Source organism: Saccharomycopsis crataegensis, assembly GCF_037102585.1.
Source record: "Saccharomycopsis crataegensis DNA, jcf7180000000077, whole genome shotgun sequence".
NCBI classification, from domain to species: domain Eukaryota; kingdom Fungi; phylum Ascomycota; class Saccharomycetes; order Ascoideales; family Saccharomycopsidaceae; genus Saccharomycopsis; species Saccharomycopsis crataegensis.
The window spans coordinates 742,152-756,934 of NW_027043824.1; the positions used below are offsets into that span (position 1 = coordinate 742,152).

General features: G+C 35.7%; 5 protein-coding genes across 5 annotated transcripts; 3 read left to right on the plus strand and 2 right to left on the minus strand. All coding sequences in view use genetic code 12, as the record gives it.

Annotated features, from left to right (window-relative positions):
- Positions 1 to 1,587: 1,587 nt before the first annotated feature.
- RNA1 (GTPase-activating protein RNA1) lies at positions 1,588 to 2,847 on the plus strand (the record flags this gene model as incomplete). Its single annotated transcript, XM_064996464.1, has 1 exon — positions 1,588 to 2,847. One exon carries the CDS (start codon positions 1,588 to 1,590, stop codon positions 2,845 to 2,847), a length of 1,260 nt encoding a protein of 419 aa, XP_064852536.1.
- Positions 2,848 to 3,526: 679 nt separating this feature from the next.
- On the plus strand, positions 3,527 to 4,573 carry PCP1 (rhomboid protease PCP1; the record flags this gene model as incomplete). The annotated part of the gene is made up of 1 exon (XM_064996465.1): positions 3,527 to 4,573. One exon carries the CDS (start codon positions 3,527 to 3,529, stop codon positions 4,571 to 4,573), a length of 1,047 nt encoding a protein of 348 aa, XP_064852537.1.
- A 269-nt stretch (positions 4,574 to 4,842) lies between these two features.
- Positions 4,843 to 5,667, minus strand: DASC09_028630 (T2 family ribonuclease; the record flags this gene model as incomplete). The annotated part of the gene is made up of 1 exon (XM_064996466.1): positions 4,843 to 5,667. One exon carries the CDS (start codon positions 5,665 to 5,667, stop codon positions 4,843 to 4,845), a length of 825 nt encoding a protein of 274 aa, XP_064852538.1.
- Positions 5,668 to 6,312: 645 nt separating this feature from the next.
- Positions 6,313 to 6,816, minus strand: DASC09_028640 (uncharacterized protein; the record flags this gene model as incomplete). The annotated part of the gene is made up of 1 exon (XM_064996467.1): positions 6,313 to 6,816. The coding sequence occupies one exon, from the start codon at positions 6,814 to 6,816 to the stop codon at positions 6,313 to 6,315; it is 504 nt and encodes a 167-aa protein (XP_064852539.1).
- A 362-nt stretch (positions 6,817 to 7,178) lies between these two features.
- On the plus strand, positions 7,179 to 12,767 carry ESP1 (separase; the record flags this gene model as incomplete). The annotated part of the gene is made up of 1 exon (XM_064996468.1): positions 7,179 to 12,767. One exon carries the CDS (start codon positions 7,179 to 7,181, stop codon positions 12,765 to 12,767), a length of 5,589 nt encoding a protein of 1,862 aa, XP_064852540.1.
- Positions 12,768 to 14,783: the final 2,016 nt, after the last annotated feature.

The following is a 14,783-nucleotide window of genomic DNA, read 5'->3' on the forward strand; positions in this document are numbered from 1 at the left end:
CAAAAACATAGTCTCCAGCATGTTGACTATGATGAAATCCACTATGCCTGCCCCTAATGACCATCCATTAACCGAACCAGTCTAACAATTTAAATGAATAAATAAAGATAAAATCGCCATTCCCTACAACAGTTGGCAGGTCCAGATGACAAGCTTTAGGCCTCAAATACACACCATAGACTTCTATTAGAAAGCTCAAATTTTTTTATACTATATTCACCCTACGAGATTTCTATTTCATTCCTTGTTGTATTTTGTATTGTCGCAGGTAGCTAGCTGCTACAAAAAAACTATTAGTAAAGTATTTCAGATGCTTTGTGCTCTAAATGATCAAATTCATTGAATATCACCTTCCTTTCCTCTGGGGTCACATCAGCTATGTTGACGATATCTTGGAAAATTGCTATTGAGTCGATTGGCGCAGCAAAGCTGGCGGTGACTAAACCCAGAAGAATGATTGGTAAAGATTCGAGCCTCCATATGCTTATCTTTGTTGTTAGAGAGGAAATGGTAATAGGAAATGAGTGATATTACTGAAAAAAATATGCAGAAACTTCCCTTAATTCGTTATAGTCTCTAATTGATAGAAGCTGATTTCAGATCAAAAGACTAGAACACCTCATGACGAATATTATCAACTCCAGTTTCTTGATGGTGATTTCCAAAAACTTTGGCTGATATTGGAAAAGTGCGACAAATCTGATCTCAGCAATTAATATTGATCAAGATTGACCAAATATTAGAATCTCTTGAAATACATCATTCTCTACAAGGGAGTTGATCTAGAAACTTGCTTTATGGAAGCAGGTTATAGCCCTTTTTGGTTATCCAAATTTGGATATGAGTCAGTTTAATCAAGTTAAATCAGAATTTCTTGCCACGATTTTTATCAGAGAAAGAAGATTTCAATTTAAAAACCCCCAGTATTTTCATATATGCGCGCTAGATACCTCAAAATTTTGAATTACTGAAAATCACTTCAAATTAGCAGATTAATAAGTGTCGCCAATTCTTCTAATTCCAAACCATAGCCCCCCGATTTATTTCCAAAAAAATATCTCTTTTTACCAGCTAAGATGAATTCCGTATCAAGCCAGAAGCATGTTACATTCCTGATTGGTGAGCATGATACCAGTTTAACTATCTATATGAATATTTGAACCAATTTCCTTCTTTGGTGTAACTCATACTGATAATTAGTGATAACAGCAATCACAAAGAGTATAGCACCCAAGCACCCACACTTTTTCCATTTGTGATTCCTAACTTTTTCAGGAACTTGTATTGTTCATCATGCATTCAATTCTCTTCTGCAAACACTCAATGCGACGCCAATATTATTGTATCCCATAATATCATTCTCCTCACTTATCAATATCAACATGAAAGGCATTAGACTGCAGTGTCTAGATTATAAAATCTGTATAGCCTTTATCATTTACCCTGCCCAAAGGAATTGTGTCATGTGATACAAGATCGATTTTTTTTTTTTTTTTTTTCCTGATCTGTTGGTTTTCAAACGGTTTTTGTAGGTAACAAAGTTCAAATAACAATAATATATTCTACAATACAAAACAATAAGAAATCATGGCCACTTTGGACTTCTCTCCTGATATCACTACGGAGGAAACGTACTCCCTTGCAGGTAAGCAACTCAAGCTTACAACTGAGGAAGATATCAAACCATATTTGGAAGAACTTGCCAAAGTGAAACCTCTTAAGAAGATTGATTTTTCTGGTAACACTATTGGTATTGAGGCTTCTAAAGCTTTGGCGGAGGTGATTGAGGCACATGGTGCTGATATTGAGGAAGTAAACTTCAGTGATTTCTACACTGGTAGATTGAACACTGAGATCCCTCAATCTTTAGAATATTTGTTGCCAGCGCTATTGACTTTGCCAAAATTATCCATCCTTAATTTGAGTGATAACGCCTTTGGTTTACAAACCATTGATCCAATAGAAAAGTTTTTGCCAAATGCGGTTGCCTTGGAGCATTTGATCTTGTCCAACAATGGGATGGGTCCATTTGCTGGGGCAAGGATCGGGAAAGCATTATTCAAGTTGGCCCACAACAAGCAAAATAGATATAAAGATGGCGAAGTCAGATACTTGAAGACATTCATTTGTGGTAGAAATAGATTAGAAAATGGCAGTGCTGACTATTTGTCATTGGGTTTGAAGGCCAACAAGAACTTGGAAACCATAAAGTTGTACCAAAATGGTATTAGACCTGCCGGGATTTCCAAATTGGTCAACAATGGGTTAACTGACTTGAAGCATTTGAGAATTATCGATTTGCAAGACAACACAATCACCAAGAAATCGTCTTCCCACTTAGCCAAGAACTTGAGCAGTTCCAACTGGACCAACCTTAAGGAATTAAACTTAAATGACGCCTTATTGCAAAAGAAGGGTGGTTATGAAATTTTGAAAGCCTTGTCGGATGGTAAACCCCACAATAATTTGAAAAAACTAAAGTTGCAATTCAACGAATTGGACGAAAAATCTTTGGAAATTTTGCCTGCCTTGATTGAAAAGAACTTGCCAAATTTGGAGCATTTGGAAATCAACGGTAATATTTTCGATGAAGAATCGGACGAACTTGTTGCTATCCAGGAAATTTTTGATAAAAGAGGTTTTGGTGAATTAGATGAATTGGATGAATTGGAAGAACCAGACTCTGATGAAGAAGACGAAGAAGAAGAAGAGGAAGAAGAGGAAGAAGAGGAAGAAGAAAGTGAATTTGATTCTGAAGTTGCTGCTGCTGAACTTCTCGAAGAGCTCAAGAAAACAGGTGAAGAAGAAGAATTGATTTCCAAACTTGAGAAGACACACATTGCTTAATTTTTTTTACTTCTAATGTTATACATGACTTATTAAGCTTTATCTTTTGATATTTCCCTCTTAACTGCTGTATTGTTTAATCTCTAATATTCTTTTGTTGTTAATTTTTCATTTTTGAAGCCTTTTTTGATTTTGTATTTTGATGGTAAAGTTCTGACACATAATTTCCTCTCCCGTTGTCAAATAGAACTATCAACTCAGATCTGCCAGCATAGAAGTGCAGCTTAACATCAAACCAGAGAAATCTTTTCGGCCGAGCTGACAAAAATTTTAAAGCATTATAATTTTCGCGGTGTATTTCAGGTGGTGAGTGAAGGAAAACAATAGTAATTATTATTCAGTGATTAATCTATTAGAACACGGATTTACATGCTTACATACAATATAATATAATATAGTATATACATATATACCTACACCTGGTAAAACAAAAAGTCACGGCTCCTAATGCTACAACCTTTCTGTAGATTTTTAATGTTAATTTATTTCGTTTCTTCTCCCGTCATCGTGCTCTTATTTTTTCCCTCCTCATTTCGTCTGTTCCTTATTGTGGCACTTTGACACGGTCGGGTAAAACTTGTTCCTTCCAAAAAAATTAAGAGGATCACATATATATTTCACCAAATTGATAGGATCATCTGCCAATATCCAGGACATTGACACAATATCATCGCAGCTTATGTTTTGTTCTCCAAGGTCTTTGGCTACTGGCCTTTTAAAAACCAACAGGCCCATTTTTTCTCTGAAAAAAACATCAATTGCATCATTCAGAAATCTCTCGTCAACTCCGTTATTTCCCCATCAAATCACACAAAAGAATGTTAGAACATCCAATATAATATTTAAACCGTTGATCCCGGTTAGACATTTCTCTAACTCTAGGGAATCGTTTATCAAATTTTGGAGGCATCAAAATCGACCATCTGCTGGTGTGTTTCGTCCTTCTGGGAAATGTGATACATCGGCTGGGAGAGGTAGTTTTTCGTCAAAGAGATCACTTGGTCTGTTCAGTAACATTGCGGCATCTAACCTTTTGACTGCTTCATTATTTACTGTTGGATCTTGCGGATTGCTTTACTTTGTTTCCCCGTTCTTGTTCAACAAAACCCCTCTCAAATACTTCAAGAAGCGTCCGGACCATTTAGTGTACTTGATCATTGGATTGAACATTGGTGTTTTCTTGCTTTGGAAGGCCCCAATGGTACAAGCCCACTTGTATGATTTTTTTGTCATGAGATCTGCCGGAATGGCTGATTTCAGTATTTGGCAAATGATTGGCGCGACGTTCAGTCATAAAGATTTTACACACATCCTTTGTAATATGATTGCAATCCAATCATTTGGCACGGCGTTGTGTCTGTTCATTGGTCCTGCCAATTTCTTTTCGTTATACTTGTGTTCTGGAATTGTTGGCTCGTGGTTCTCTATGGCTTTACCTGCCTTACTCAACATTCCAGCCTACGCTTATAGTTTGGGTGCCTCCGGTGCAGCATTTGGTGTTTTGGGGTGTTTCAGTTGGTTTTTCCCAACTGCTGGCATTTCGCTCTTTTTCATTTCTATCCCTGGAGGTGCTTGGGTTGCATTTGTGGGATCGATTCTTATCAATGGTGCGGGTGTAATTGGCCGTTGGGGAGGGATTGACTACGCTGCTCATTTGGGTGGATCTGTAGTTGGTTTATTTTTTGGTTCCACTTTGGCAAAGAAATTGAAAAAATACCGTTGGTAGTTTAGTACCAACCGTACTAAACTAAATGATTACATTCGAGATTTTTATATGTCAATAGAAAACAAATTGTTCATTTTGCATTTTATAATACACTAAACTTTGTATAAAACTAGAATTACTGATGTAGCAGTGAGTGATAGAATTGAATACTTTAAGGAAAAATAAAAGGCAAAAAAAAAGACTGGTAGAACTGAAAATATTGGAATAATGAAAGTAGGCGAAGGAGGAAGCTAGTCCTTTATCTTAAAAAAAAAAAAAACTTTGAACAATCAGTTTGATTGTCTTGGTAGGTATTTAACATGTCCAGAACAGGTTGATTTACTAACGGCATCAATCTTGACCAAGTCATCATTCAATAAAGAACCTTGCACGGTGTGGAAGTACCAGACTTGGTTGAAGGCCCCGTTGGAACAACCGATAAAAACATCGTTACCGAACCCAGCCTTCAAAGCGGCAGAAATTTCATCAGCAGAGTAAGTTTTGGAGGAAGATGGAGTAATCCCAGCTTTGGCTAACCATTGGTAAGTTGGTAAACCTTGGTAAGTCTTGACCACCAACTTAGCAAAGTCAACTACATTTGTGTTTGAAGCAGTACCACTAGCATAACATTGAGTACCAAGAGTCGACATGCAAGTACCATGTTTGTTGAATTCATGGGTCCACAATTCCTCATTATCACCGTTATTGTTCAACCAATATTGGCTCATGTAATTGACCAAATCAGTCTCGCCAGCGTTCTGTAAAACGTCGGAAACACTGCTAACTTGAGAAGAGAAATCACAATTGGCATCATACGAACCATCACACTTGTCTGGCCATAACCCATGGATGGTCCATGTGTTTTCTGGAGAGCCAGAGACATCAGTATCCCAGAATTGGGTTTGTAAGATCAAACCTTCGGACTCCACACAACAGGAGTCGCTGCCAGAGGAGCCAGAAGTGGAGCATGACACCTGAGATCCAGAAGAAGTGCATTGGGATTGAGTGAGAGACAAATCCAAATCTCTTTTAAAAACGGGTGGAAGATCAATTGGAGAGGCGTTGACGGCAGAAAGCAAAATGGAAAGAGCTGGAATAGAATAGATGAACTTCATTGTTGGTTTTGGTTTTGTTTGGTTGTGTATATTAAGTATCCATGAAGTAATCAAAGTGCAAAAGTTATTATCAGGAGCTTCTTCTATTTATATAAATATTGGGGATATTCTTCGAGGGTTCTTGCAACTGAAATTAGGCGGTGCACGATGTGTCCATGTTGGGGCATTCCCTTAGAAATGCATGCCTTGCCGTGTTGGTAAATTCCGGTGATGCCTCCTGTCATAATAATAGTAGGGGGTACCCAAACACATGAGACAGTACCTATTATAATAATAGAAACAAAAAAAATGGAAATAAGACACCTCAAGTAAGTATTAAAATTGGTATTATTACAGTGAATAACGCCACGGGAGCTTGCTGTCTTTCTCTTTTTGTCGTTTCTGTGTGATGTGTCAAGGAACACAAACTGGTGTAATTGCAGCCGCGCAGAATCGTGCTCGTCGACGTATAGGGCGTAAAAAAACGTTGAGACTGGACTACGACGCGGACTTTACAATCGATTCTTCCTGCGGTGTTATTAATCTGCCACGAAGAAAAATACGGCGGAACTTGCTTCAAGATAATAATAATAATAATAAATCTATATATAGGATAAAAGGTAACAAAACATTACTCAGTTGTGGTCAATGAGAATGGCTCCGTATCTATTGTGATGACTTCTCCTTCACCACGTAGAAATTGTCTTCTTTGAGCTTGGCCAATTCCACAGGACACCAACTATCGAGGGTCTCACCTTTCGAGATGGCACCCTTTGACCCTCTAACACGTTGCACTGCCGACATCAATGCCTTGAAGCTCAAGCTTTCGTTGAACTTGTTTAAGTTTCTAGCATCTTCCCCTATTTTGAGCTCCAGACTTGGCACCATTTGCAAGTGGCCGAGGAAATATATTTGACTATTCAAAGCTTTTAGTAAAGTAACCTGCTCTGCTTCTGATTCTGGAAGCTTGAGACCACTGATTTCTACCAAGCTGTATAATTTCTCCATGGTTAGTTCATCTTTATTGTCGGCATTCTTTGGTGGCGAAGAATACACCGCAGGATCCCAGGAAGTGCTTGTTGAACTTCTAATATACGCCAGTATCTCTGATACAGACGAGAACAGTTTTCCGACAAGAGAAGATTCTAATCTTTTGAATATCAAGCTCATTTTTTAATATAATAATAATAAGGCAAAATACGTGCTGTATGACTCAGTCACTAATGTTTCCACTTTTTTTTTTTTCGTTTGGTTTTCGTTGTTTTTTATTCCCTCAAAAAGTTCCAGAGGTTATAATGGCTGGGTATTGGTAAGAATTGCGAAGAAGAATGGTCTGTCAACTGGGTATTACCACGACAACACAACGGTGTGACCGCTTATAATCACCGACTGTTTCACTGTTATTTTTTAACTTCGCTAGTAATTTTTGTCACGTGCATAAAGGTAAACAGCATCGCCGCCAGAATTTAATGAATCTTTGGAACCACCAAGAGTAAACAAACAATCCACAAGCAGTCAGCAATCATTGGACGATGGTGGTGACAACTGTCGACGACCTGAACATTGAAGAGTGCTTGGATTGTCTAAACAGGATCCAGGTGACCGTGAACCATGGGTTCCTGGAGTCCTCTATCGAGTTATGCTTGAATGTTTACCAAGCCTCGATCGAGAAGTTTAGTCGATGGAAGCAGAACAACCATCCAGAAAAAAAAATCACAGAATGCTATATTGAGGCAACAACCAAGTCGATACAAATATTGAGGGGCTCTGGAAAGTTTCGGAATCACGATATTGACGCAAGGCAACGAACCTTCATTGCCAGGCTCATCGAGATGGAGGATTACAAACAGTCTGAGTTGATCTGTTGGAAACTATTCCAAAGCTTGAAGAAACGACTTAAATCTAAGAAAAAGGGTACTATCTTGTCATCTCAGAGCTTGGTATCCTATTATGATGACGATGATGCAATGCCGAACCATAAATTGATAATTTATTCGATAGATTTCGCAGAAACAAATGACGGTAACGTCTTCCAATACATCAACTTGATGACACTATACTTACAGACGGTGCAATTGAGCTATAAGAAATCTAATAAAATAATAGGCTCTGAAGATTTACTTATGCTATTGGATGTCAAAAACTCTGGTTTTTTAAAGGTGCTATCCCAGCAGAAAGCAGAGATAAAGGTTCCATGTTTCAACTTATTGATAAAAGTCTTTAATTCATTCATTTACCTACCAACACTTCCGAGGATTCTAAAGACGCTACTAATATTAAAGTGTTTGCAGATCATTGTAAGGAATCGGGATATAATTCCAAATGTTACCTCCATTCCGTCAAATAATTGGTTCGCAGAGTTTATTAATGATGTCCAACTATTGACTAACTCAGATCAAGTGAAGATTTACAAATACATCAATAAAGACTTATACTTATTGGTATCAGAATATTTGCATGATGGAAAAATTAATGATTATTTACAATTTGATTTGGGCGCTATGTTACAGTTATTGACTAAAATCAATAGTGTGAAAACAAATAACAGTATATTAGATACTTGTGATTGGAACATTTTTATTGTCAGCTTAAGGAACACAGTGATAAAAAAGAATAATATGGATAAGTTATTGCATCTAATTATGAATAATTCAGCCATTAAGAAACCCAGTATTGATGTTGCATTCAATGAATTTGACATTGCTGTGCTCAAGAGTGACGCATTTCTAAAACGTTTACTAAGTTCCGTGAAAATTATTTTAGGCAAAACCTATACCTTTGGGATACAATCTCTATTTGTCATAAAAGTTTTGAATTTATTTTCTGTTTTCTTTAATACTAATTCAAATGGAAGACTTACCAAAAGATTGCATCTCTCAATTTTGGATATTATCACCATATATACCAAGGATTTAATCGAAACTCTTCCTGCTGATTATGATTTCGTGATCAACAATTTGGATACCTTAGCGGATGTCACCAAGAAGTGTGGACAGGTAAAGCGCTTCAGGAATATTTCTAATTTGTATTATAATATCGGGTTGAAGCTCATAAAAATCGGCTCTGATTATGCGAATTTCCCAGTCGACTCACTCACAGATAACATCAAAAATTGTATTAAAATTGAGCACATCATCTGCCTTGCTGATGCTTCCAAAGAAAATTTGGATCAATATGAATCAAAGTTGCAAAAAGTGGTGTCTATATTGATCAAATACAGCCAGCAGAAGTTACTGGTGAACATGATTTTTGAATTCTTTAAGCTTTGCCTAGATTCTTCTGGCTTCTCTGACACCTGTTTGAAACTTCGATCTAGTTTCTCAGCCACAACTGGGCTACTATTGCGATGTCTCTTACTAAACATAAACAATGAGAGTGTGAGCATCATCAGTGGTTTATGCTCGCACATTCCCACCAGTCTTAGAGCATGTATTTTTTTATGTTTGATTAAGGTTGTTCAGACATTAAAACTAGAGAATAAGAAGTCAAATATTGCTGGAATTCTATTCTCAGCTTTTATAACAGACAAAGATCCACTACTATATTTCCTTTGTTACGTTGAATATTTGAGCATCCCGAGTTTGCAATTAGATAGTATTCAAAAAATCAGTGAACCTTCGTCAGTACTAGTAACGGGGAGTGTTGTGTCAGAATATGAAATGTTGATATTGAGCGTGCTCAAGTTCAAACTATTCACCAGAAATAATATGGAACACAAAAACCCAAAATTGATCATTGAATCATTCAATTTGTTTTTAGAGTGGCTTAATCAAGAAAATTCCTACAGTCTAATCCTGAAAAGTGTGGTATTATCTGAATTTGAATCCGCCAACTTCTTATCCATGGTTTCTTACTTCCAATATTACGGATTGAAACCACAATTATCGGTTATTCTATCCAAGTACTCATTCTGCAGATCAAGTTTACTTGAGAAAAATATAGATTTGGCTTTGAAAATGATGTATGAATCTGTTAGGGGGTACATTTCTTTAGGGTTCTCAAAAGTAGTTCAAAAGGATATAAAGTACCTAGAACAATTCCTTAAACAGAAGCGGCTGCACTTCCAAGAATCTGACCAGTTGATAAACTCCTTGAGAGTGCTTTTACTAAAATTGGAATACTATTTAATGATTAATAATTTGAATAGTGCCCAAAGCACAATGGAAAATATCTTAATGTTTGTCGGCGACCATCCTGAAAGTTTTTCCACGTCTATATTGGATTTCATCAATGCTCATAATATTAATGACAATCATATTTCCCTAATGATCTGCTATAGTAAACTTTCATATTTGATGGCAAATCTAAAGTTTCTTCTTGGGCTATTTGAAGATTCAGTATTTGATCTAAGGAGATCAGTAAGGATTATTTTGGTAATAGTCAAGAAATTATCAAAAGGGATATCAAGTACTAGCACTACTGAAATTTTGATGTGGCAAGCAAGTGGTTTACTAATACAATACTACCAGCTTTTTATAAAAATCAATTTGCATTATGGTTTTTCCAAGGATTGTGAATTTTATATTAAAGAATTGAAAAAAATTGTCTTTGAATCTGATTACTTGCCGGTTCATCAATTGCATTCATCTTTCTTGATGTTGGATTATGCGTTGTTGTCGAACAAGACTAAAATGATAAATGAGTGCTTTGATATGTCTCAATCACTACACAGTTCAATGGTAAATGATTTTGTGGATAAGGAGACGGAAATCTTAAATGATTGTGCCTGTGTAAAATATTATGGCAATAAAGACAACGGTACTAAAGTCCATGAATATTACGTGAAGTTATGCCATGAAATTTCATATTTAAATAAGCAATCAAATAGAGGAATTGATATTGATAACCCTTTGTTATCTATTTATAGTAACTTGGGCCCAAGAGAAATTTCAAAATATAATAGAATTCAATTGCAAATTGAAAACTTGATTGTCTCCAATCTTGATAATGACAATATTAGAAAATTTGACTATTTAAATCTCTTGAAACGTGTGGGTACAAAAAAATATGATGTCTCTTTGGATTGTATTGCATCAGCAAAGCAACATTTATTAAATGCTAAAAAATATTTGGCAAGTGATCCAGTATTAGCAGTGTTACAGGATTCTGCAATTTCTATTCCTTCTTTTGATGATGATGATTTAGTGGCCTCAACTAATGAGAAGCTACAAGTAGGTGACACGGCAACTAAACCTGTTCAAGAACTCATATTGTCAAGAGATGCTGTTCTTAATGGGAAATCTGATTTTATTACTTGTTCCTCTAACATCGAGTTATACGAAATTAGTTATATATTCACCTATTCGATTTCCTTGTTATCGGCAATCTCACACTTAACTATTGAGAGTCCGAATTCACAGGGACAAATATTGAACAAAATGTTCTATTTAAGTGAAGTTCCGAGGCAAGCACCATTCAAATATGAGAGAAGGCTTTCCCGGTATGAAGAGAACACTAAGGAATTAGTACCTCAACCGAAATTTGTTTCTGATACATCTGAGGATTTTAGCATTGATGGGATAAGTAAGGAAATAGAGCAATATCTACCAGAAAACTGGGATGTCATCACTATTGACATTTGTCCCTATACTGGTGATTTATTATTAAGTAAAATTGATTCAAATAAGCCGTCTCCATTCGTTGTTAGATTGCCATTGAATAGATTTTCTAGCAGAGATGTTAGTGAGGATTCGATTTCTTTTAAGGATGCCAAGAACGAGTTTTTAGAAATCATTTCTAAAAATAACGAATCAACAAAGTTTTCAAGAACCAACAAAATTGACGATATCGAAAGTAAGAAAAATTGGTGGAGAGCAAGATATAAATTGAATGCAAAACTAGAAAAGCTATTAAAAGACGTCGAGTTTTGCTGGCTAGGAGGTTTTAGAGGCATGTTCACTCAACATAAAGATGAAATATCAACTCCTGAAATAATAAATAAGTTCAAGACCAAGTTCATTAAGATCATTGAAGACAATTTACCATCAAGAAAGCAGATGAGACAAATATCATCTAAATTACAAAGATCCCATAGTGTGTCAGGGAATTTTCACCACTCTCGGTTTTCTGCTAAGGTTTTAAATGCCCAGAATTTTAAGGGCATTTCTCCTCCTGATATTGCTATTGATGATTCTGTTATACTATTGTTTTTAACTTTGGGAGATCCCGATAAACTTAAGGATACCGAGCTCTTGGAGGACTTGATCTACTTTGTATTGGATATCTTGTCTTTTCATGGCGAGGAAAATGCATATGATGAGATTGACATTGATCAGATTTATATTGATGTCGAAGCACTATTAAGAAGCTGTTACTTTGAGGCACAAGCTACCAAAAATAAGATTCGACATGCATCTACGGCACATACGGTTTTGGTGGTTGGTAAAACTTGCCAGAACTTACCTTGGGAATCTCTACCTTGTTTGGAGAAGTGCTCGGTGTCACGAATGCCCTCATTGAAATTATTATTGGAATCTTTGAAGAATCATCGTCCCAAAGATCGTGCTAGAATGGAACTTGATATCTCTAAACCCGGCTATTATATTTTGAATCCTGGACAAGATTTGACGAGAACTCAGGATGCTTTCGAGGAAAAATTGAAACAGAACCTAACTAGTTGGACTGCCAGGGTTGGTGAACCGCCCACGGAGTCTGAATATCTTGATGGCTTGATTCACTCCGATTTATTTATTTATATTGGCCATGGTGGCGGAGAGCATTATGTCAGAAACAGTAAATTGAAAAAGATCCCTTATTTGGAACAGAACACCCTAAAAAAAGATTGCGCAGCTGCTTTGTTATTGGGTTGTTCATCTGGCAGTTTATCTGATAATGGTCAGCTTGAGCCTAATGGTACAGTTTTCTCATATTTGATTGCTGGCTCGCCAATGATATTGGCGAATTTGTGGGATGTTACTGACAAAGATATTGATAAGTTTAGCATTTCGATGTTTGAACAATGGGGTTTATTTTCCACAGAAGAATCAGCTGAATCTAAGGACGAAAGAAATGGTTATAACATCTGTGAAGCAGTTGCCAACTCCAGGAAAGTTTGTTTATTGAAATATTTAAATGGTGCAGCTCCTGTCATTTATGGGCTTCCTTTTTACATTAAAAAATGACTGTATTATCTTCATATAATATTATTCTTGAACTGTACTATAGATGTGATTAATCAAATGGCTAAGATATATATATAGAGAACTTCCAGTGTAGAAAAAAAAAAAGGGTGTCAGTTTATTTAAATGTTCAAAAAAATCATTGAGAGAAGAGGGACAGTAATGCGTAGACCGGGAATCGAACCCGGGGCTCAACTATGGCAAAGTTGAATTTTACCACTAAACCATCCACGCAACTTATTTTTGATACATTCTTATAAACTTAGTGTGTTTTAATATCATGGAGCCGCCATTTTGGTATACTTGGATTCAATTATTCTATTGATTTTCATTATTTTTATTTTTATTATTTTCATTTTTATTGTCCCCCAGAATTCTGATGGTCACTACATTGAAAATACTTAGTATTTGAGATATAGTGCCAAAACCCCTCAACAAAGACCTCCATCTCAGTTCATGAAGCTCCTAGTGATGGGTAATTCACTAGTGACTTCATCTCATATTTTCACATTGCACCTTTTTTCCTTAATAATCTTGATTGTTGAGTTTTTTACCGGTGATATGATTTATTCTTAAAGCAAGGAGTGTGAGGTTGTGAGGAAGTTATAGTATTTTACTTACCTATTAGAAAGACCGGCATGAAATGCCCGGCTTGCATGTTATTTAGAACCTCTGTGACTCGTTAATATACAATTCATTCATTCATTCATTCATATTATACCAGAATAAAATGCCCGGCTTGCATGTTATTTACAACTTCTGTGACTCATTAATATACAATTTGATTTGATTTGATTTGGTATTTTGATTTTAAGAATGGCAGCAAACAAGAGCAACTCAAAAGAGACGTCTCCAAAGCATCAACAACATTGACCAGAATCACACCCGCCCTGGACCCAAAGCAAAGAAGATTTTGGAAACAAATTAACCAGATCAAAAGGTTGGTACCTGGTTCAATTGAGCGCCTCCATTTCATGATGTTGGGCCTCACATTGTTCAAATCCACAAATTAATGATGCCACGTTTGTAACTTTCCTCCAGAAAATTGGGACACCAGTACCAGGGATCCTGACCATATCAAAGAAGCCTACATCATCCACTACTACATTGCATAGTATCAAGAAACTTGTGGAAAATATTGAAAATGGGAATATCTCAAACATGGGATAACATCAGCAACAAATTAAAAAATACCATAAAACAAAATAAAAATAAAAATAAAAATATCTTAAAGGGGGTTTTTAGTGAGTAGAAATCTCACACTGTTGAATATTAATCTAAAAAATTGAAATTCTTCGTCTTTTGAAGATTTTCCTCCTCAAAACAAAGAGCAAGTTTTTATAATTATATACTTATGAGATTTAATATAAATCGAAATTATTTGAAAAAAAAAAAAAAAACATAACCGTAAATAAAAACAATTCGTATTGTAAATATTATTAACTTGATTTTTTATTAACATAATATATAAGGAATAAGGGGTTTAGTACCTCTTTGAATAGATAATGAGTATAGAATAGTATTTATGAGATAAGGAATAAGATAAGGAATAAGGTAGTGAGTAAGATAGTGAATAAGATAAGAAATAAGACAGGAAATGCAATGGCTACTAGTGCGATTGGTACTAAGAATGAGATAATAAGTAATTGATTAGGTAATAAATGAACAATACTGGTGGTATATGTTACACGTATATAAATATATAATATGGTGAAAAATCCATTAGTGATAATTGTTAATATTTAAATAAAATGTTTTTTGTTATTGTTTTTGTTGATAATTTTTTGTTTTGATTGACTAGTCAGCTCCCAGTAGTAATATGTTAGAATTCTACAGGTCTACAAAGTACCTCAATATATATAAAGACGAAGCAAACGCATCCACGTATAATAACAAACACTTTAGATAATACAGTTAAATATAAGGACAGTAGTAAGGACAGTAGTAAGGACAGTAGTAAGGACAAACAGCACGACACCTAGCAACCTTAAACCAATAATGGCTGTAAATATAATCTTG